Below are 22,658 nucleotides of genomic sequence, written 5' to 3' on the forward strand. Positions count from 1 at the left end.
GCATGGTTTCTTTTACCAGCAAAACAGTGTTCATGTGTTCCAATAATCTCTTTAAGTCAGATTAAGAAATGTAAAGGAAATACTTGCATCTGAAAAGCCCGTAACAGTGACAATTGTGATTTGGACTAGACACTGTTTAGTAGTTTAACAGTGCTGGGAGATGACCAAAAGACGTCATATTTAGGTGTGATCTGTTTAATGGTTTGCATTTGTTTGACAGATGAAAGGAAGAAACAAAAATGTTTTGTAAATCTCAAACAGTTTGTTTAAGAAACTTTAAAACAGACTTTCCTGATGTTTACAAAATGGTCGTGCTTGTAATTAAAAAGAATTAAGGGATTAATTTGGTAAACTTGCTAAGGGGAAATTGACAGTAGTGGGCATATCCAAAAGCGGATTGAATGTAACAAACCGGACACGACTTGGGTTAAAATTCCCTGAGGGAAGTTTAATTGTATCACATCATCTCTTGAGAAACATTCCCTAATCAAAAAGACCTCAAATCCACAGTCTCGCAGGGGTATAAAAATGTTACGTGGGCATATTTGGGCTGGTGTGTATCAAAGCTTTCTGTTGCCATTTCTCAGGAGCCTTCCTTTCCTGCCCCGCTCCTCCTCCAGAACTCTCTGGTTTGTCCATGCTCTGTCTTGCTTTCTCTCTTGCTCACACTTTTGTTTTTCCACCCCCGCAGTCTGCGCATCCACCAGAGGAGAGTGTGAGCTTAGCTTTTTAGTATGGTTGCTTGGGTACCTGAGTTCAGGTGCAATTTCAGAAGCACAGACTCTTTCTCTTCTGACTGCGAGAGCTTCTTTGGATCACTTCAGTGTGATTTTTTTAAAAAATATATATTTATTTATTTGGTCATTGAGCAAAAAAAATGAGCTATTTGCACAGCCGCCATTATATGTATTAAGTAATACCATAAAAGATACAGAGACAGTTATGCTTTTCCAGTTTGTTTATTAGTTCAGCAATACTGATACAAAAATCAGTTTAATTATTTTTGTTGACCGCTTACGCTCTTTCCTCAGCTCTTCAGGAGACTGCATATCAGTTTAGCTGTAATAGGAGGCAGCAGATGAGATTAAGCTCTTGGAAGTGAAGAGGGTTATGAACATGAGTGTATTTGATGGCATGAGATGAGATAAAGTTGTAAGGCTGAGTGTGGTGGCACTTGGTCCCTCTTAATAATGGTGGCACTGACCCTCTTAATAATGAGTAAGGAAATAGAACCAAGCTTTTCTCCAAAACTTGTCCTGCAGTTTTCTGTCATTGGGAAGGCAGGGAGTAGAGGCAGGCAGGCTAGGGGACCAGTCCCACAAGCCTCACCGCTCTCTCTCCTAGCTCCCCATATGATGCTGGCACTGGGTGAGACAGAGAAGTTGCCAGACTGTCTGGTGGTAGAGTTGTGCTGTTAAGTGTCTGCTGAGCAGGTAGTCAGCTTTAGCCAAACAAAATGGTTTGTGACCTTTCTGCCTTCTCTTTACTGGGGATACTGCTCACCTCCAGCTTGCCACTCCTGAAAACAGGAGCTTTATCTTCTAAGATTTCAAACAAATCTTAAGGAGGAATAGAAGTTGATTGGTAGATCCATTCTTTATATGGTGTATGTGTGCAAATTAAGAGGCACACAAGTAATTTTATCACACGTAAGTCTTGTTTCTTCAGGAAACCAGTAAAAAAATGGCCTACTGTTGAAGATCATTTTGTTCTAAACGTAGTCAATTTTAGGAAACGCAAATGAGGAACATAACTACATTTTCAGGGATGTTGTTTTAAAACTTTGAAAGTAGGTGTGGTGTTCGTGTACGTGCTTTATATTTCTTTAGATTGTCTTTAGGATTTAGATTTAGGCCTGGATATTGCAAAGTAAGATAGACCTGAAAGTCTTTTTATTTGGGTTTTAATGCAGTTTAAATGTGGAAACAGCCACAGTTCTGCAGTAATTATTACTGTTAACTTCCATTTGTAGTTCTAATGCAGCCATACATTAAATGTGGTTATAGTTCATGTATCAGTCATGAGGTAGGGGAGTAATGTCAGCAAGAATCTCTGTTGTCAAAGGAGCTTATTTTTAACTGAGGGGAAAACTGTTTATTGGGATTAAGCCTGTTAGGCATAATGGGAGGAGAGGTAGGAATCTTGGGATTTTTTTCTAATTAATTATTTTAAAATGACTTAACTAAGCTGTTAATTTATTTTGATTCCTGTATTTATTTTTATTTTTTAAATGTCTGTTTAAAGAAAAAAAATAATGCAATGAAATTACTCATTTCTGTGAGTAATATCATGATTTGATCTAGTAATTATATCATTAAAGTCCTAGCTTTTTTTCTAAGTTATGATATGGTAATATTACAGAGGCGGATGCCCCAAACGTTCCGTGATCCAGCCACTGCTCCATTGAGGAAACTCTCCGTGGATTTGATCAAAACATACAAGCATATTAATGAGGTAATGGCTCCATTTATCTTTGTAGTGTGTATTGGTGTGAAGTTTTTTGTTTGCAATACATTATTAAGTATGTTTTCTATTAATAATCTTGTGAAGATATTAGAAAAATCATGCTTTCTTTCTGTTGTTCACATCTCATTTGAGATCATTGATGTCGTGGTCCTGCTTTCTGTCCAGCAGACTTTTTTTATCCTGGATTTTATTTTCTGTTGTTTTATAAACAAATGTTAAGCTTCTCTTTTGCACAGTAAGGAAATACGAGTGGCACAAATCCAGTCTTTTAGCTCATGCTATAAGCCTTTATGAATGTGTCTAAGGGCTTTTAAGGAAAATTGTAAAGTGTTTTCCCTAAATATTTAATGAAATATTATTGGCAAATGTAAAATATAAAAATTATATGGCTAATATGGGAAGACAGTTTGTTTCTAGCTCTTTGGCAATTGTAGCAAATGTGATTTCTGCAGTGATTACTGACCGCCTAACTTGGAATTCTTCTTTTTCAGTATTGTGGAAAAGCAACTGATAACTCTTGGTTTCCAGGCTACTTACCATTTTTAATTTTGCTGTGTGTATAGTGTACTGTGGTATATCTTTATTTATCAAGACTTTGCTTTGGTATAATGACATGACTTCAGATGGAGTGAGCAGGAGAGGATTTTTTGTTTTTCCAGTAGTAGAAATTGCATTTTAAAACACAGGATTAGATACGATGATTATAAAAAGTTGATTCTATTCCATATTGAACTGTTGTTCTAAAAAGCACTCTGAAGCGGTGTACCTTTCATGTTTAGGTTTACTATGCAAAAAAAAAACGGCGGCATCAGCAGGGCCAAGGAGATGATTCCAGTCATAAAAAGGAGAGAAAAGTTTACAATGATGGCTATGATGATGACAACTATGACTATATTGTAAAAAATGGGGAGAAGTGGATGGATCGTTATGAAATTGACTCTTTAATAGGCAAAGGCTCCTTTGGACAGGTAATGTGTGAGCAACCCGTATTTCATGTGAATCATGCATTTCATTTAGAGTGGTATTCCTGTTTCATTTTGAAATCAAACTTTTTCCTTAATCCTATTATACTGAGTGCCTGCTCTAGGCACTGGTATTTTGTGCTGTTTCTTGTTACTACAGATTAAATTTGAATATACTTAAGTATGTAGACCTGGTGAAGCATTTTGCAATGAGAAAATCCTCAGCCTTTTGCTATCAGTTCACATTCTTAGCTGTTTGGCTTGGTTTTTTAAATTAAGACAAGTTTAGTGCTAGGTATTACCTATTACAAATGTTACTTAGTAACATTTTTGACTGTTCATAGCTCTTCATAGACTGTTCTAGCCAAGTCTTGAGAAAAAGGCTGGAAGGAGGATGGAGGGAAGGAGGATTTCCTTTGTTGTTATTGTTATTTTTTCTCAGATTTTGCCAGTCTTTTTACAGTATTGTCTTTGGTGATTTGATAATTGCATTTGGATATAGTGCTTGCCTTAGTGAAGCCTCAGTTGGAGCCTCAGTTCTATTTTGTGACTTCACTGCAATAAACATCACATGATCAATTGTGGCTTTATTGTAGTATCAAGTGAGAGAAGAAATTTGAGAAAAGAAATTTAACAAAAGTTCAAAAAATGTTATGTGTGAATTCAGAAAGTGAAGAAAGTTTAGAAAGTTGAGTTTAGCTGTATTTTGAAAACCTGAGAGATTTTACTGATGTATTTGACTTTTTCAGGTTGTAAAGGCTTATGATCGAGTGGAACAGGAGTGGGTGGCTATCAAAATAATAAAAAACAAGAAGGCTTTCTTAAACCAAGCCCAGATTGAAGTGCGACTGCTCGAGCTTATGAACAAACATGACACTGAGATGAAGTACTATATAGGTATTTTAATAGTTACTCTGTTTTTACTTAATCCAGTTGTGAATATTTTAGATCTTGCTATATAATGTAGGATAATTCTGGTGCTAAAGAAATTAATAATACAACTTTTATTAGTATTATTTAGTGCAAATTTTTCAATTTGCTTTGCAACTGGACCAGATCCAGAAGAATAATGTATAAAATCATTTGGGATAACAGACTTACTACTTAGTAGCATTGAGATCTTTTGTAGAATTTTCTTTTTCCAGTTAATTATATGGACACCTGAAGAAGTTGCCACGGACAGCCTTTTCCACAGAAGCTGTGGTCTGTAGTAGTTAACATCTCTTTCACTACTTTGAATACACCGTAAATTATCTCAGAACCATCATGGATAAAAGCAGGCATATGTGATGTAAACCAGCATCATACAGTAGTTTTATGGCTAGCTTAACCATTATGTTTTGATCATGTATGTTTAGAAAGCTCAAAATTTTGTTTAACAAAACTAAGATAAGATTTGTGTAAATGTTAAGACTTGCCCGTTTGTAGCCGTGAAAATATTTTAAAGCTTATAATTTTGATGGTTCCTGTAGGTTGGAATGCTATTCCCATGACTTATTATTATAGTGCTACTTGAACTTTATAATAATGATGAAATTAAGTCAACTTGTGTGAAAAGTTTATTAGATCCTGTGAGTCCTCTGGAGTGGAGAGCTGGGAAAAAAGATGATGGAAGGAAACAACAGCATGTTGTAAAGAGAGATGGGAAAGTATGAAAAAGAGTGATTAAGGAAAATAAGACTGGTTTTAAGCATCCTTTAGTTTGTAGAATTGGATAGACTAACAGCTGTGCTTTTCTGATTTGCATGTATATATTGGATTACTAATTTTTCTTTTTGTAGTTTAGAAAAAACCCCTTAGAAATAATGTTAATATACTTTGGTATTAAATTATCTGATGAGTATTCAGTTACACTTCAGTTTGTTTTATAGAAAATGATATTATCTTCAGAATACATTTTATGTATTCAGTGTAAAAGTTTTAAAGGTATTTTTAAGTTAAATTTATTAATAATGTGTTTACTAAACTTGACAGCATACTAAGTCAGAAAGATGTTTCAGGAACATTAAAGACGTGACCAGTTTCAGATTAATAGGTAGCAAATGAAGACACTACAGGCTTCATCAAATAAGCTCTTGAACTTTAAATCTTCCAAGAATCTGTCTGTAACATCAGGTAAAATGAAATGGTCCAAAACATCATGTAATCTCCCTCTGTGATTTAAGGCAGGGTGACTATATAGAAAGCAGTGCTGAAACAAAGAAGGGAAAAAAAAAAGTTCTGATAATTTTCAACAGTGGAGAAATAATATATACTGCCTTTGCTTAGGAAGGTGAATTCATGCTTGTTTTAGGCTTGTTTCAAGCTCTTTTCCAAATCTATTAGGGTCTATTTGAATAGGTCTCCTTTTATTTAACACTATTAAATGAACATGACAGCATCAGTAAAGATCAAAAATCCCAAACATAACATTTTGAATGAATACCTTGTACTGCATGCTGTGCAAAAACTGAACATAGAAAACTGATATCTCTAGACACTTCACTGGAATTTATAAGTATAGGAACAGTTGCTTTGGAACATACTTTTGCAACAAGACTTAATTGAAGCATTCAGTATATTAATGTAAAAAATAAATTGTCTGTAGGGCATGAGGACAGTTCACCCTCACATAGGCTTTCAGATATGTGATGCTGCTGAATAAGTCATTGCAGGTATTGCAATATACTATGTACTGTAAAATGTAGACTTCAGGAAAAACATGGTTAAATATGCTGTAGCCTGATTTTTAAGGACATAATGCTTAACTGCTTACACTTCTGTCAGATCTCCTGTACTATCTTCAGACCTTGTAACTGGTCTCATTCAGTCCTAACACAAGTGTAACGATGCATAAAGGTCTTCTAGTTTTGTGAAATTGGTGGCAGAGTGGAGGAGAAATGTTCAAATACGATGTCTTCACTGGAGGAAAGATGTGGCAAGTTCAGCTCTTACCCAAACTATTTGAGCTGTGTGGCAGCTGCAAGTGGTACTGTCTGGTCAGTAGCATGTTGGAAGTTACAAATCAGTTGGAGTAAGTGGTGATTCTTGCCAGGTTGGCAGGTCCAGCAGGCTTAGGTGGTGTGGGGAGGAATTGGAATCGAGTATAGGAAGACCACAAGGACATGAAAAGGTGCTGGTGCTTTCATGATGGGAGGATAGTGGAAATATGGCAAGGATGAGAAAATATGAAAGGTCTAGACAATAGTGTATTGCAGGAACTGACATCAGGGTGGAAGCAAACGGTATTATTACGGGTAAGTTGTAAGGGACACATAAAGAACTGCCTTAGGATAATGGAAGGGAAAAAAAAATCCATAGGACACCAAGTAATGACCTCAACTGAAAGTCTGAATTCTTACTGCGCTAATAATACGACAGAAATGGGAGTGTGTTGTTTTTTATCTGAGGGCTGAAGTATTTTCCCTATTTCAATTTTCTTTTACTTGTGGCAACCAACCTGAGTGACTGACAGACCAGTAAATCTGTCTTGCCTCTAAACAGATGAATCAGATGAATTTTTCACCTATTTCATGAGAAAATTTGATTGGATTTGGACTAGATGGGTTGTTTTCATAAATTGAGATTATGCCTGATTGAAGTGAATATAATGCCTTTGGGATATTGATCCATTTTATTAATTGAAGTAATCAATTGAAGTCATGGCTTATAAATTGCAGTAATGTCTGAGTATATTTTAGATGAATCTGATGGTCAGATATATTCGCTGTAAATGTAATGGAAATTCCTGATAAATAGTTGAGTCTAAAGTGGAGGATCTGCTTTACTGTTAAGAATGCTGCTGTATGCGCATTTCTTTCCAATCTGCTTGGACATGAATACAGTTTTAGCTTTAAGAGTGTAAAGAAATGAACTCTCCTCTGAAACAGATTAAAAGCGTTGTGACAAAGGTTTTTACACACAGTTTGTGCTTCTTGTCTTTTGCTGATATTTTTATTTACACACAATTGAGTTTGCCTTGGCTAATAGGGGAGTGATAGCTTATATTGAAAAAATATTCCTTCTGCTTGTAAATGTTTTGGTTAATGTAGCTATACTGAGGTGCACTGAGGACACTTGAGATGTGTAAAGTGCCCCCCTGGACCCTATGTGTAGCAGGGATATTCTGTAAATTATCATTTATCCAGGGGGCAGGGGGGGTTGGGGGGGGGGAGTAATGCTGTATTATCTTACTCACACGTCGGCTTTATACATATTGATTAAAATATTTAAGCATTAGCATTTATTACTTACCACACAAGATATGTGTTAATTATTTTTTCCCCTTTCTAAAGTGCATTTGAAGCGCCACTTCATGTTTCGAAACCACCTCTGCTTAGTCTTTGAAATGCTGTCCTACAATCTGTATGATCTGTTGCGGAACACCAACTTTAGAGGTGTCTCATTGAACCTGACACGAAAATTTGCACAGCAGATGTGCACTGCACTGCTTTTTCTGGCAACTCCTGAACTGAGTATCATTCACTGTGACCTAAAACCTGAGAATATCCTGCTCTGTAACCCCAAACGAAGCGCTATCAAGATTGTTGATTTTGGCAGTTCGTGTCAACTTGGGCAGAGGGTGAGTATTAGTAAAAATTCTGTTGATGCTACTGTTGGATACCTATTAAAAATTAGTGGTTTTAAAGTCATAATACCTAGATGGCTCATTTAAACTTTATTGATGATGATTTAACTTTTATGTAATGTGCCAGAGATCAACAGTCTGTAGGAGCTTTAAATATGAATTTTTAGTGCCATAGTAAATAAACTTTCATCATAGTGATAAACTTTACATCTTTCTTTTCTCCTTGGTTATGTTTTTATGCTATATTAATGAAGAATGCATCAGGACTTGATTGTAGAAGTCTGCAGTGCTATTAAATAAAATACTTGTTTTATTATTTTCTTACTCCATATGTATTACTCCTTCCACTTTAGCGTGTCCTCTATTTAGTATGCCTTGGAGATAAGATATTCAAGGGTTGAGACAGTGTAGTAGCTGGCTTTTAAAGATACTGGTTATAAATAACCCATTTTTATAAACACTTTAGCAACTGTGGAAAAACAAATTGAGTTTAGTGGTGATATTACTATGAATAAAGATGCATATGCGCGAAGCATTTCTGGGACAAAGGGCCAAATTGCTTTCTGTTGACAGTTCTTCAGGTTAGGGTAGATCTGTACTGTTCAGTAGTGGTCCAGGATTTTTTATTTGTGTTCTGTTGTTCATATACTTGGAAGATGAGTGCATTTTTTTATTTGAGCTTTTAGAGTCTGTTGAGCGTAGTCTGTCTGGCTTAGCCAATTAGCTCTGCATTTGCTTTAAAAAATACTGAAATATATACAATATTAAGATGATAAATAATTCTGCTGGAATATCAAAGCCTGTTTTCTTCAGGGAGAGCTTTGATTTGTACCAACAGTTTGCTCAGTGAAAAGTTTATCAGGATGTCCTGTTCAGCTTGCACCTTATAGTCCTAGTACAAATAGACTCTTTCCTGGTTGTAAGAATAATGTTTGGCTGAGCCAGTGACCACTTCTGTTCAGGGTACCTTTGCTTTAGTTGTTTGCACTGGAAAAAAATTGTTAGCTAGAGAGATAGGGAAGACCTGTATAGATAGAAGTTAACTTTAGTTTGTTTGAAAAAGGATTTTGAGCCTTCCCAGGCCTGTTCTGTACCTTTGCCAGTTTTACCCATGAACTTGTAAACAATCTCTTTTTGCTTTGAGAAAGCTGGATGTTAAAAATCTAAACAAATCAACAAAAAACATTCCCCAAAATATGCAACATTTGAAAAAAGAAATGAAGTTTCAGCGGTGTGACTAGTAATGCTGCAGATGGGATCATTATATGAGAAGAGTTAAGAAACTTAATGGACTGTCTGCCTTTAACGGAAGTCCCCCAGTTCTGTCTTGAGGAGTTGGGACTGGCCAGTAGCAGCACCCTGTCACTTTTTCTGATAGTAAGTTTGGGAAGAGCAGATCAGAATATTGAATATGGTATTGAAAACAGCGATGAGACATATATTTAGATTAATAATAAGACTTTTTGCTATAAATCAGGAGCTTTTCGCCCAGGGTAGATGAGGACACCATGAGGTGAAAGGAGACCTGGTATGTTTAGGTGAATAATAAGATAATTTTGAGATGTTAAGAAGCACAAATACAAAAACCTAGTGTAATTACTCATTAGACTTAACTTAAAAAGCAGTAAGGAAGTATCGGTATGTTTGTGGAGAGCACTGGATAAGATTGTATGTTACTTAGAATATAAAGTACAGTTTTGTTTTGTGTATTTTATTGTTAAGGGTTTTGGAGTTCAGGTTCTTTTCTGTTAAAGGTTTTGGTGGAGCTTTTTTGTTTGTTTTTTGAGATTTTTTTGATATGCCTATGTTTAAGCCAGTCTCCAGGTTTAAAATCAAGATTCCTGTCTTGTGAAATGAGCAGGATAGATGGGGGTGGAAGGAGGTTGCTTTTTCCCATGTGTTGTTTTCTTGTTCCTGGAATCAACTGATAATTTCATCTCATTTAATCACATCATAATTGTGGCTTTTGATCTTTTACTGTTGGTTTTTTCTGAAATGTTATGTGATTCTGATGTGGCATGTGGAATAGTTTTTCTTAGGATGATACCAGACTAAAATTGTGTTGCATGATTACCTGTAATTGCATGAGATTACACTCATCAGCCTGGAAGTGTAGAATATTGACATCATGCATGAATGAGTTCACTTTTTTTTTTTTTTTTTGAGAGAGAGTATGAATGGTAGCATTTTCTTAAGCATTTATATATTTTTATTAATGTAATGTATAGATACTTTTTAGTATCACTGATACCTTGGCTTTTCCGACACCAAAAACCTATTTCATGGTAGTTCTGTTTTGTAATACAGAATCATTATAGTGCTCTTCAGATGCTGTGTATTACCTTTAGATACTTTTATTTCAGATATACCAATATATCCAGAGTCGTTTTTATCGATCACCAGAGGTGCTACTGGGAATGCCTTATGATCTTGCAATTGATATGTGGTCCCTTGGGTGTATTTTAGTTGAGATGCACACTGGAGAGCCTCTTTTTAGCGGGGCAAATGAGGTATGCAGCTATACTATGGTACAAGTAATCTGATGTTTTGTTTTGTCTTGTTCATTCTCATCATGACTTTCATCTGTTTAATGCATAAATTAGTGAAGTCTAGTAATTCTAAAATGAGTAAACGTCAAAGACAGCAATGTCTTTTTTCAGAACTGTAAATTGCCTGTTAGTAATGTTCTGTTTCTGGGTCCTCCCTCTTACTACTTGTTCACTGATTTGTTTTGTACATAACTGGATTTTTCTTAAACTCATAACTTATTTAGAACTTGTATGGGTAGTTAACAATTGCTTCCCATGTGACTAGAATGTCACTGTGTCACACTGTTCAGTTACTGTGCTCTTCACAAATATTCTTTGTTTGGAACAGGTGGATCAAATGAATAAAATAGTGGAAGTTTTGGGGATACCACCTACCCACATCCTTGACCAAGCACCAAAAGCAAGAAAGTTCTTTGAGAAGTTGCCAGATGGCACTTGGAACTTGAAGAAGACCAAAGATGGAAAAAGGGTAGGTTACATAATGAGCATGATAACATGGGCAGTTTCTTTTTTTTAAAAAAAAAAAACAATGGTAAGATGTTACTTACTGCTAAGATTCTACTACATCTTGCCTTACTGAAAATGTAGCTTTATTGTTGTTTGTTATTGTTCCATGTGGTGAGGTTGATTAAATAACACTTTCTGTAATGTTGAATAGTTTCTTTCTTTTATCTGACTGACTTCCTTTTATGGCACACTTAAACTGCATATCCAGGGCTTATTATATAACTTGATTTCAAGCAATTTCTGACTTCCCAACAGGAATACAAACCACCCGGAACTCGGAAACTTCACAATATACTAGGAGTTGAAACAGGAGGACCAGGTGGACGTCGTGCTGGGGAATCGGGTCATACTGTAGCTGACTACTTGAAGTTCAAAGACCTCATCTTAAGGATGCTTGATTATGACCCTAAGACACGAATTCAACCTTATTATGCCCTACAGCATAGTTTCTTTAAGAAAACAGCAGACGAAGGTACAAACACAAGTAACAGTGTGTCTACGAGTCCTGCCATGGAGCAGTCACAATCTTCAGGAACCACCTCTAGTACGTCTTCAAGCTCAGGTAAGTTTTTCTGATTAACAGATAACAAAGCTGTATTTCCTAATCGCATCAAAGGTGTCTTTCCCAGGTAAATGTTCTCTCTCTTTTAAAAAAGTTGTTGTTGTTAAAAAACAAATGTCAGTCATCCTCATCAAAACAATTATTTTAATCAGCTGGAACAGGTAACTGCTCCAATAGAATATAAAAAGTGGATGCGTAAAAATGTGATTATGATGGGTCTTGTATTTTTACTGTGAAGCAATTTACATATCTTCATACTGTCATTGTTTTACCACTTAATGTAAATTTTGGGATTCTTTAGTTATTGTGGATGTTATGATTTTATAGGTGGGTCTTCTGGAACAAGCAACAGTGGAAGGGCGCGGTCAGACCCCACACACCAGCATCGACATAGTGGTGGACACTTCACTGCTGCTGTTCAAGCTATGGACTGTGAAACACACAGCCCGCAGGTATGCTTAAGTAGAGCTTTTGTCTGATTTAGATGAATTTTCTGAGAATATTAAATCCCTAAAACTAATTAATACTTCCAATTCAAGATTGAAGTGGTTTAGACATGGAACTAGCCATCAGATTTGGTTTATTTTTCTACCCCCAGGTCTTGTATAGTCCTTTGTACATTAGGTCAGTTGCTTAGGCAGAAGTACTGGCAGGTAGCTGTAAGTTACCATAGATTCTACAGAGGTGAAGGTTTTGTCTTAGTGGCAATAAGCCAGGTGGAGCTGTCAGTGCTTCTTCATCTTACACAGGGTGTAGGGGTACACAGAACTATGCATCTTCCAACCCAGTGAGGAACTGGCTTGTATTTCAGCGGACTCCTGCAGGAGTTCTTACTTCCATTGTGTGGTGTTCAGGTACTTCACCATCATTATCATTGATGAATTAGTGTTTATTCAATACTTACTCTTGGAAAGAAGCAACAGCAGTAGGTCAGTAATGTTTTTATTTTAGTACAGAACAAATAAAAATACAAATTCTCCCAAGCAGACAATTTAGTTTATGCAACAAATTGGTGTGTAGCTAGATCTTGATGTTTTAGTAATCTTTAATCAGGTGTTTACTTCCAGAGGTGTGGGTTAGTACTCCTCTAAGGCTGTTAACACTGTTCAAGATATGAACTTCGAGGTATTAATTTAGCTTAGTATGCATATTGTATCCAGAGGCCCGAGTCGGAGATCAGGGCCTTATTGTTCTAGGTGGTATACAAATATTACATTGTGCATTACTGCTATTGCATAAAGCCGTTTCTATAATTTTGACAGTAAGGTCTCATATTGGACTGACTTGTTTGAAAAAAGCATCCGGAATGTGAACTCATTTTTCTTAAGGTTACATTATTAGAAATGCTTCTTAATGACATGCCTACATTTCTAGAATAATTTTGCAACTGCAAGTTTGGTTAACTTTTTTAAAACTTAGCATAAACATTAATAACTTAATCCCTCTCATATATTGCAAATGGACAGATTGGAGTAAGTATTTCCATTTTTATTTTGCTTATTAACACAGGTTCGACAACAGTTTCCTCCTCCAATTGGTTGGACAGCCACTGAAGCTCCTACACAGGTCACTGTTGAAAATCATCCAGTTCAAGAAACCACCTTCCATGTAACCCCTCAACAACAGAATGCATTACATCATCATCACGGAAATAGCTCTCACCACCACCACCATCACCACCACCACCACCACCATCATGGACAGCAAGCCTTGGGTAGCCGGACCAGGCCGAGAGTCTACAATTCTCCAACAAACAGCTCCTCCACCCAGGATTCTATGGAGGTGGGCCACAGTCACCACTCCATGACATCCCTGTCTTCCTCAACTACTTCTTCCTCTACATCTTCCTCCTCTACTGGTAACCAAGGCAATCAGGCCTATCAGAACCGCCCAGTGGCTGCTAATACCTTGGACTTTGGACAAAATGGAGCTATGGACATGAATTTAACAGTCTACTCTAATCCGCGCCAAGAAACTGGCATAGCTGGACATCCAACATACCAGTTTTCTGCTAATACAGGTCCTGCTCATTACATGACTGAAGGACACCTTGCAATGAGGCAAGGAATTGATAGAGAAGAGTCTCCCATGACAGGAGTTTGTGTTCAGCAAAGTCCTGTGGCTAGCTCGTGACTAAACTGAAATTAACTTTGTTTCTTGTGTGTTTTTATAGAAGTGGTGTTTTTCCAAAAACAAAGTGCAAAGCTGCTTGAATCAGAAGGAGATAAACTCACTGAACCGCTACAGGAGGGCAAAGCTGACTATTTTTTTAAACTTGAAAAGATTGCAAAGGGACAATGAAGTTTTTTTTGTTGGTTTTTTTTTGGGGGGGCGGGGGTTGGTTGGTTTCTTTTTTTAAGAGGCATGTCTTGGACCCACCTTAACAGATAGCTTAGTGGTGTTCACCTTTTGCTTCCCTCATGTTAACTTGCCACAATCTAGTCATAGTTTGGTTTTTTGGGGAGGGTTTTTTGGTTTTTTTTGTCTCATTCAGCAGGGGTTATTGTTCAAATGTTAGTTGTAGTTGCAAACTAGTTTCTTTTAAAAGGCATTGCACATGATTTATAAAAAGGCCCTTTGAAGTTTTTGGGTGGGAGGGGAGTGAGTAATATATATATTATTATTTTTTTTTTTAGTTCCCCAAACAAACATGGGCACAGAAATGCAGTACTGTAAGAAAGAGGGACCTTCAGATTACACAAATATATATTCTTCAGCTGTAAAAAGGGACGGTTGTAATGGAGTTTGTAAGGCACATTAAGCATGCTAAGTGGCGGTGATCAGAACTCTCCTTTTCTGAATCTACTGAGGATCAAAGCAGCAATTGTAATGGGATTCTGTGGGTCTCATATTTTGGAGACCACAGTCAGTTAGTATTGAAATATGACTGGTTTCATAACTGAGGTGCACTGAGAAGCAATCAACGGGTCGGTCCTGGCCAGTCCTGGGGAGGTCTAAGTGGTGGTCTTTGGGATAACCTTTGGCCTTATGGATTTGGACTCTTAAGTTAGAAGAGCCTACCATTTCAGATGCAATCACTTTTGGACATGCTTTTGCAGACAGTCCTTAATGCTGAAAACACAGAGAATGGGTAATTCAAGAGGCCTTTCTTTTAAAATAGACTTTTGTGACCCACTTATTGTAAGGTATTGCAAGGTCACTTTGCGTGTGTCATAAAGTTGACTTCCTTATTGGTTGAAGGTCACAGGAGTAGTGGTTTGCGTTTGATGGAAATAGCTACAACTGTGTCCCTTCCTGCTTTTTTCTTTTTTCTTTTGCTTTTTCTCGGCACGTGGTTTCTCCACCATTACTTCTGCACAAAGACGTCTTCTGTTCATCCTGAACATTTATAAAAAATGCAGAATTTTATGTGACTGCTTTTTTGCCTCACAATTATGCTGTGAATTTTACAAAAATTTATTTTCTTTTTTGATAATTTATTGTACCAAAGCTGTTTTTATAGCACATAGATGTCTGTAACCAATAATGTAGCAGTTCTGCACTTTGACACAAGGTGTAACTAGACCATTTTTAAATGTCAGTTGAAAATTACGGCTGTACTATTGCTTAAACAAAACTGGAACTGTTGTTGAATTCATAGCCAATACATTACAGCAATCTGTGTACTGAACATAATAGATTGACATCTACTTTGAGACTATAACATCTGTTGCATTATAAATGTGTTCAGGCTTCTGAAGGTAAAAGGGACACTAGATCCAGAAGCTATGAAACCAGCAGTTGATTCTTGTATTCCTTATTAACGTAATTGTAAACTTGAAGGCAAGACCTTGATTGCATGAACAGGTCCAAAATAATAGTCTGAGTAAAGCAAAACACTCACGTGAGACCTGAGGTTAGCAGGCTGTATTTAACAGGTGCCTAATTTTTGGGTAATGCTGCCTTAATATAACACAGTCAGCTTGGCAGTTGCAAAATTTAGGGGCCCATTCAGAGACTTATTTTATGAAAAGTAAAAGCTCCGTGAAGAACATTCGAAAGGATCAGGGTAATTCATTGATTGCCCATCCCAGATTAACATTGTTTGCCCATTATGTATTACAGAAGCAGTGATCTACCTCTGCCAGTAAGCCCTTTTAAAAGCCAATTTAGCAGAAAATTCAGAGTTCATACTGGTCTATTCCATGTGGCTAAGTCATTTTTTCAGACTAAAAGGTGGAATTTTTTTATACTTACAGTGGCAACGCAGCAGCTGACTACCATGTAAATGGGATTGACTATTTGGGATTACCATTTTTTTGTAAATCATGGTATTTTTTTTAAATCAAGCAATCCATATTTCTTTTGTATTGACACGTCAACCCTGTGGATGAAAGTGTTTTTTTTTTTTTTCTGTTTTCTTTTTGGTTTTATTTTTAAACTCAGTAATTCAGAGGAGTTTACAGGATTTGGAAGGCTGTCACCTTAGAAACAGGATGCTGAGTTTTAGCAATATAAAAAGGAATGCAGTACTTACTGCTGTCTAGGAATATAAGGGTAATATGAAATCTGGGTAACTTTTGTGTGCGCAGGTTGCCACACCTTAGCAAGCACCAAAAAATAAAGCAGTTTAAAAAAAATCTACATAAAGAAGAAATCATAAAATCCAGTGCTTCTGCATACTGTGTTATGTTACAGTCCAGTTTTGTGTGCTTTACTACACAGTTTGGTTACAGGACTTCTGTGCATTGTAAACATAAACAGCATGGAAAAGGTTAAATACCTGTGTTCAGATTGTAAGATCTAGTCCGGACTTGCTGTGTATATTGTAACGTTAAATGAAAAGACAAGCCCTTTGTATTATAGTCATGCAGTCTTATGTATGATAAACAGTTGAATAATTTGTCCTCAGACTCTTTACTGTGCTTTTTAAAAAAAAGAGTAATTTAAGAAAAAATGTAAACATAGTAAATCTTCCTATGCAATTAACCTACTCCAAGCCATGGTATGGTAGGTATAATTATACTATAATATGTAAATATCAGATACATTGAAACAGACTTACAAATATGAAAGTAAAAGTTGGAGGCATAACAGATAATTTTGAGTTTTTAATTGAAACAGCAAGGTATACAAATCAATGATGTATGAACACAGCTCTGCTTGATTCTGATGGACTGTACTTGTAGTTTGAGTTCTTTATATTATCACCTGTTAGTTTGAATGTTCTTATATGCACTGCAGCTTTCTACCTATTACAGACTAGCTGATTTTAAGGCCAGAGGTGACCATGATAATGACATAATCTGTCTGGCATGCCATTATCCCTAGAATTCAATCTAGTTACTTCTGCATCATGAAGTCCATATCTTTTGGGTGCAGTAGAACATACTTTTGGAAAAGATAACTGATTTTTCATATAGGTTCTTCAAGTGTGAGGATTTTTCTGTGTCTCTTGAGTGATTCAGCTAGTTTATTTTCCATACTCTAAGTCCTCCTTCAGTTTTAGGACTGTTTAGTTACAGCTGCTGACCATCAGATAGCTAGCTGTCTATTAGAATAACAAGTAACTACTCTAGTTTTAAACAATTTCACTTTATTCACATAAAAATATGTTAACTTTAATAACCTATATAGATGGAGTTCCTTAAATCTCTTAACTGTAAAACTTTTATGGCTCTTCTGAAACTTCAGATGTTCTAAAATCCATTCTAAAGCGTGGACATAGGAACTGCATACAGCATCTGGTAGTGATTTCAGTATTGCTGTGTGCGTGTAGTATGTGCAGGTACATTCTTGAACCTTTCAGTTTATATCTTTGCTTGTTTGTTTATACCTCCAAGGATTGCATTTTTAAATCTTTCAGTCTCAGTTATTTGCATTAAAAGATTGTAAATTTAGATGATTATCCATCGTGATTCCTAAGTCCTTTTCAGAACTGCTGCTCTTCCAGGATGTAGTCTTCCATCCTGTAAGTATAATGATGTCTGAACAGGACTCGTTTACAGAAGGGTTGGATTCACCTATAGATGTGACTTGTCTTCATTGTTTATCATGCTACCATCGTTACTTTCATTCAATGTGCTTATATTTTATTCTTGACAACTGAAAAATCTTAATACCTTTGAAGATAATTCCTGTTGAAACCCATCAGAAACATCCTTTTTTAATGAGGAAGTAAGCTAAAACTCTAACCTTCTGACATAGTATGGTGAATATGTTTTGTGTTGATTTATAGAACAAATATATTTCAATAAGATCATTATATGGAACTTCTGAAGAGTATGGAAGTATCTTTCTAGTCAAAATTATACAAGTAACTGATTACAAAGTAGATTTATTGCTGAGTGGTGATCTCATGAGGATAGTTTGTATATAGCATGACTTTGGCAAGTGATTTATTTTACTTAGAAGGTGGATAGTAGAATTGCACAATATCTTGCATCTGTCAAGCAAAGAAAAACATCTTGCCAAATTGTAGTTTTCTGTTCTGTATCCCTGGTTTTGTGGGGTTCTACAGAAGCCATCTCATGTTGAAAAGTTTGCAACTGGTATTTATTTCTCCACCTAATAATGATAGTTGAACTATTTTTTCCTTATTAAGATGCCTTGTTTTTATTTCAACAGTTCTCCATACTAGCCCTATCAAATATATATGATTTGTCTAGACCTGACAGGATTTGTAGTTTCTGTTGTTTATTATGTTTTATGCTAGATGTTACAGAGCATCACAGAGTTCAATCACAGGATGGTCACTCGGACTGTCCTTGAGGATGTGAATGATACAAGAACTTCATAGGCCAGAAAAGGTGGTAGTTAAAACTTTAAACACAGGTTCCTCTGCTGAAAGGAAGACAGAAATTTTAATTCACTTTAAGCAATGTCCATAGATTCTAGAGGGAAAGTGAGGACAGAAGATTTAGAAAAGGGTTGGAATAGAAAGGCTGTTCTGTGTGGGAGGGAATCTAACCCATGTGAAGAGTAGCATAGGGAGGGGAGAGAAATACCTTAGCTGGAGTGGAATTGTACAGACCTTAACTGAAAGGGAGACTGAGAAACTTTTTTATGTGGTCCTGGTCCTAGGAAAGCATGTGAGAAAAGCTAGATGAAAAACTTCATGTCCATGTTCAGTGAGGCTTAACAGTTATACTTAAACTTAAGAGTGGAAAATACGTTCACGGAAACTTGGATTCCAGTAACTAACATGAGAAAGGTCTAGAATGTAGCTGTGTGTTTTGTTTCAAGATAGATTTGGATCTTAACTGTGTATCAAGTGGCAAGCCGGGTCAAATCTGGAAGTTTGCAAGAGAGCGGAAATGGAAGTTGGGATGGTTTCATTGCAGTTTAGAAAGACTAAATTGAAGGGGGAGGATTTGATTTCTGACGAAAAGCATATGCTGGAGAGATCGGACTGGCAGAAGCCATAGTAATGGGTAGAGTGGATTGTCAGCATGTAGGCAACTGGAGGGGTTTTAATTTATTTACTAAAAGGGCTGAGATACAGAGGTTAAAATGGGCTGCAGGCAGAGCCTAGTTAGACCTTAAGAGGCAGACCGCAGTAGGCACTAAAAACGGGGTTTGAGAACAGTAGGAATAAACCCCAAAGCCCGAGCAGTGTATGTTACTGACTGATTATGTGTTGAAACTTGTACGTGTGTTTAGCAGGATGAGAATGGAAGTGAGACTGACCAAAGACACCCTTAAAAACAAATAATGTTGCCACAAAGTAGAATGGGCACAGGATTTATATATCCTGAAAGATGCTTTATTGTGGATCCACCCTAGATACTCATTCCTGAGGCAGGACTTCCTTTGTTTCACAACAAGCAATTTTTCCTTAGTGATCAACAGTGAAAAGTAGCCCAGCTAAATAGTGATTAACAGTGTCACAGTGAAAAGCTGCTAAACCTCCAATAAAAAAGTAGCATGTGAGGAAAACAGCCCCAGTGTATTTCAGTCTAAATAACAAAAAGCATCAGCTATTTTCTGAAAATTAAGATAATATTACTGGTAAGACAGAACTACCATTATTTAAAAAAAATACCATATATCCTTTCAGGAGGAGTGTATGGACCAATCAGATTTGGCTTCCTAAAACAATTTCTAATCTGTGAGAGCAGATGCATCCTGGGCTGGGGCAAGTTGGTCTGAATGTTGGTAGAGCCAGTACTGAGAAACCTGCACGTAGATCATGCTTTTTGGACAACAGAATGTAATGTGGCTTTAGGTAAACCAAGGCAATGCAATTAAACCTCTTGTGTAGTACACTGGAATTTTCTTCTATTTCTCTTTCCTCTACGTCTTCACAAAGAGGCATTTCTCATCTCTGGTAAGTTGTGCAGTCCAACTCTTAGTCTCCAAGTGCTCTGTAGGAACAGCTTCAACAGGAATTTCTGCTTCCCACTGCTGCAAACTCCAGCGTCCCAGAATACAATTGTCATCATATCTTGGCCTATGTTTTGGTTATAAGGGCATTATATTTTTCTAGAACACTGCATCTTGCATCTCAAATTTAGTTTAAAGCTGTTTAGTTAAAAGTACAAAAACATTTTGACCTTTTACTTCCATCATTGTTTTGCATGTGAACTGACAAATCTCATGCATTTGTTGTGTACCATAAGGCAACGTTGCAGTGTCTCCTTAGAAACATGTTGGTTTCCAATATGAATGCGTTTATGATATATGCAATGTTCTCTTGAGTACATTAGCCATTTGGGTTCTTTGTTGTTGCAGCCTCCCGGTAGAGTCTTATCACGAAAATTCTGGGAAGACATTGTTTTGCCAGTGGAGCAACAGATGAATGATTTTATTTCTTCTAGAAATAACAATTTGAGTCTAAAGGATTGCTCAATTATTTTTTTTTTCAATCATGTATGCATTGCTGTTCACAATTTGTACACATACCAACATTTTATTTCAAAGCATTTACTTGTTGAAGGGTGTTGAAAGTTGGTATGTTTGACTGTAGGATGAGCTTGTCTTTGCATGTTTGCACTGCCTTTTCCCAATCATTTTTCTGCATAGAGTCAGCCAGTTCTTTCTGCTTAAGGCAATGGTATGGCAGTACATAATTTTGAAGATCTTGCTCAGTAGCTTTCTTCTGCGTTTTTTTGAAAAGAACTCTTGGCTTTCCTACTGCTGTGCTGACTTCCTGCAGCGTGTATATAAAGGAATTTGACATCATTTTCAAGGCAATCCCCAAGGTCCCTAAAAAAGTAACTACAAGATGAGGAAAGGGTTAAAAACATTGCTGCTTAAATCCAGTTCTGTGTGATCATCAGAGAGATGAGTCCTGCCGAGCACTAACATAAGAATCTCTTGCAAAATCCCATGGATTTTAAAAATTTCTTGAAACTTCAGATCTTACAGGTATTCCATATGGTCTTGAGTAATAAAAAGAAGAGTAGCATACATAAAGCAATAGAAATTAATAATCTAATCCACCTCCTGTAGGTCTTCCTATGAGAAGTGGGAGGAAAGGAGATTAATTTGACAGATGTTGACTGTCAAAAGTTGTAGTGGTTGGGAAATGAGAGATGAAAAACTGAAATCAGTTCATTTGTTCTGAAGAAACTAATTGTAGATGCCAAGCAGAAGACCTCTCCCCTTGGATTGCCTTATTCAGGATCTCTCTTCCCCCTCAGCAGTGGAGGAGATCTTTTCTGCACCACTTGATGCAGTATTCCAAAACATCTCTTTTCCTTCAGATTTTTCTGCCAACCTGGAGCTAATTCAGGACTCCACAACTCCTTCCCGCCATCAAATGTCAACAGTTGGTAGATGGAGTTAATAATTTCAAGGCTGCGAGGATGATGATGAAGAGGAGCTCTCTTTACCTAAAGCAGGAAGAAAGACTAGCTCTGAATGGAACACATTCTGAGCTATACTGTGTTTGCAGTGCAACCAGCGTTTTCATAATTTGCACGCAAAGGAATTTGGAGACCTTGGAGTCAAGAATAAGCTGAGAGAATTTTCGAAGCTCCAGTCTCACTCGTCTTCTTTCCTGATGCAGGGCTAGTGCTGTTTAGTACCAGTGGGATTCCTCCTCTTTCATGCAATGTGCCAGAGCATGTGTGCATTTTTATTGTCATTTGAATTGGTCTCCTGCCCCTACAAAATGTTTGCCTTGTGTATGAGGAAATTGTTACACTTTTTTTTTTTTTTTTTGTACACTAGCTAAGTTATTTCTTCCAAGAAAAATGCGGTACAGAAGTTTATTCTATACTGGAATAATCTACTTTATTGTTGTACTTTGTGTGCTGTCATCAGTCTGGTAACTTGAGTACACAGAGCTAATACTCTGTGTAAAGGGGCATTTGCTCTGTAAACAAAACATTACAGTGGCAGTGCCTTGAAATCAGGTGTCTCTGTAGAGGTCACGTTGATATAGCCATAGTACGAAGGTTCATGTCATGACATAATTGCATGACCTGGGAAGACAAATCCAGGAATCTCTGGAGCCAGAGATTTGAAAATCAGAAATGCCATATTCAGAGTTCTTTTAGTGGGGACAGTAAGAGATTTTTGAAGAAAAAGTCAAACATAGTAACTTTGTCTAAAATAATTTTGATACCCTTTCCGTTTTGTTTTCAGTAGAAACTGTAGTTCACTTCCCTCTTCAGAAACAGTAACACTGCACGGCCTTTTCTCCCCACTGCAAGCTCCCGTCCTTTCTTACTGCTGCTAATTTCCCTCCCCTTCCCTACTTTCCACTCTGACCCTTTTCCCCACTTCCCTGCACTTCACCTTTCGCTTTTCTCTCCTTTTCCCATCTTTCAGCCTTTTTTCCCCTGCTTTTCTTTTGATTCCCTGCTTTTTCTGTCTTGTCTTTTCCTTTGCTGTTCCCCCTGCTTTTCCCTGCTTTTCTCTGTTGCTTTTCCAGTCTTTCTACCTTTTCACTTTCTGTTCTTTTCCTCCTTGTTCTCTTCCTGTCTTTTCACAGCTTTTCCTGTGTTGTCCATGGTGCTTGTCTTCGCTTTTGTTTTCCTGCCTGTTCTTCCTTCCATGCATTCCCTGTTTGCCTTGCTCCCCCAGCCCCCTTTATTCAATACTTTTCAGGTCTTTCACCCCCCTCCCCTGCTTTTCCCTTCCTCTCTCCCTGCTTG

General features: G+C 36.9%; 1 protein-coding gene across 1 annotated transcript in view; it reads left to right on the forward strand.

Annotated features, from left to right (window-relative positions):
* DYRK1A (dual specificity tyrosine phosphorylation regulated kinase 1A) overlaps positions 1-18,227 on the forward strand; it is an 89,564-nt gene extending 71,337 nt beyond the window's left edge. The window contains exons 4-12 of the mRNA XM_037376520.1: positions 2,362-2,454; positions 3,246-3,434; positions 4,178-4,325; positions 7,703-7,989; positions 10,359-10,505; positions 10,873-11,013; positions 11,307-11,613; positions 11,941-12,065; positions 13,123-18,227. Coding sequence (XP_037232417.1) covers positions 2,362-2,454; positions 3,246-3,434; positions 4,178-4,325; positions 7,703-7,989; positions 10,359-10,505; positions 10,873-11,013; positions 11,307-11,613; positions 11,941-12,065; positions 13,123-13,746 — 2,061 coding nt within the window. The 3' untranslated portion in view covers positions 13,747-18,227. The remainder of the gene's footprint in view (positions 1-2,361; positions 2,455-3,245; positions 3,435-4,177; positions 4,326-7,702; positions 7,990-10,358; positions 10,506-10,872; positions 11,014-11,306; positions 11,614-11,940; positions 12,066-13,122) is intronic.
* The last annotated feature ends 4,431 nt before the right edge of the window (positions 18,228-22,658 follow it).

This window comes from Falco rusticolus, chromosome 2 (genome assembly GCF_015220075.1).
Source record: "Falco rusticolus isolate bFalRus1 chromosome 2, bFalRus1.pri, whole genome shotgun sequence".
Lineage (NCBI taxonomy): Eukaryota > Metazoa > Chordata > Aves > Falconiformes > Falconidae > Falco > Falco rusticolus.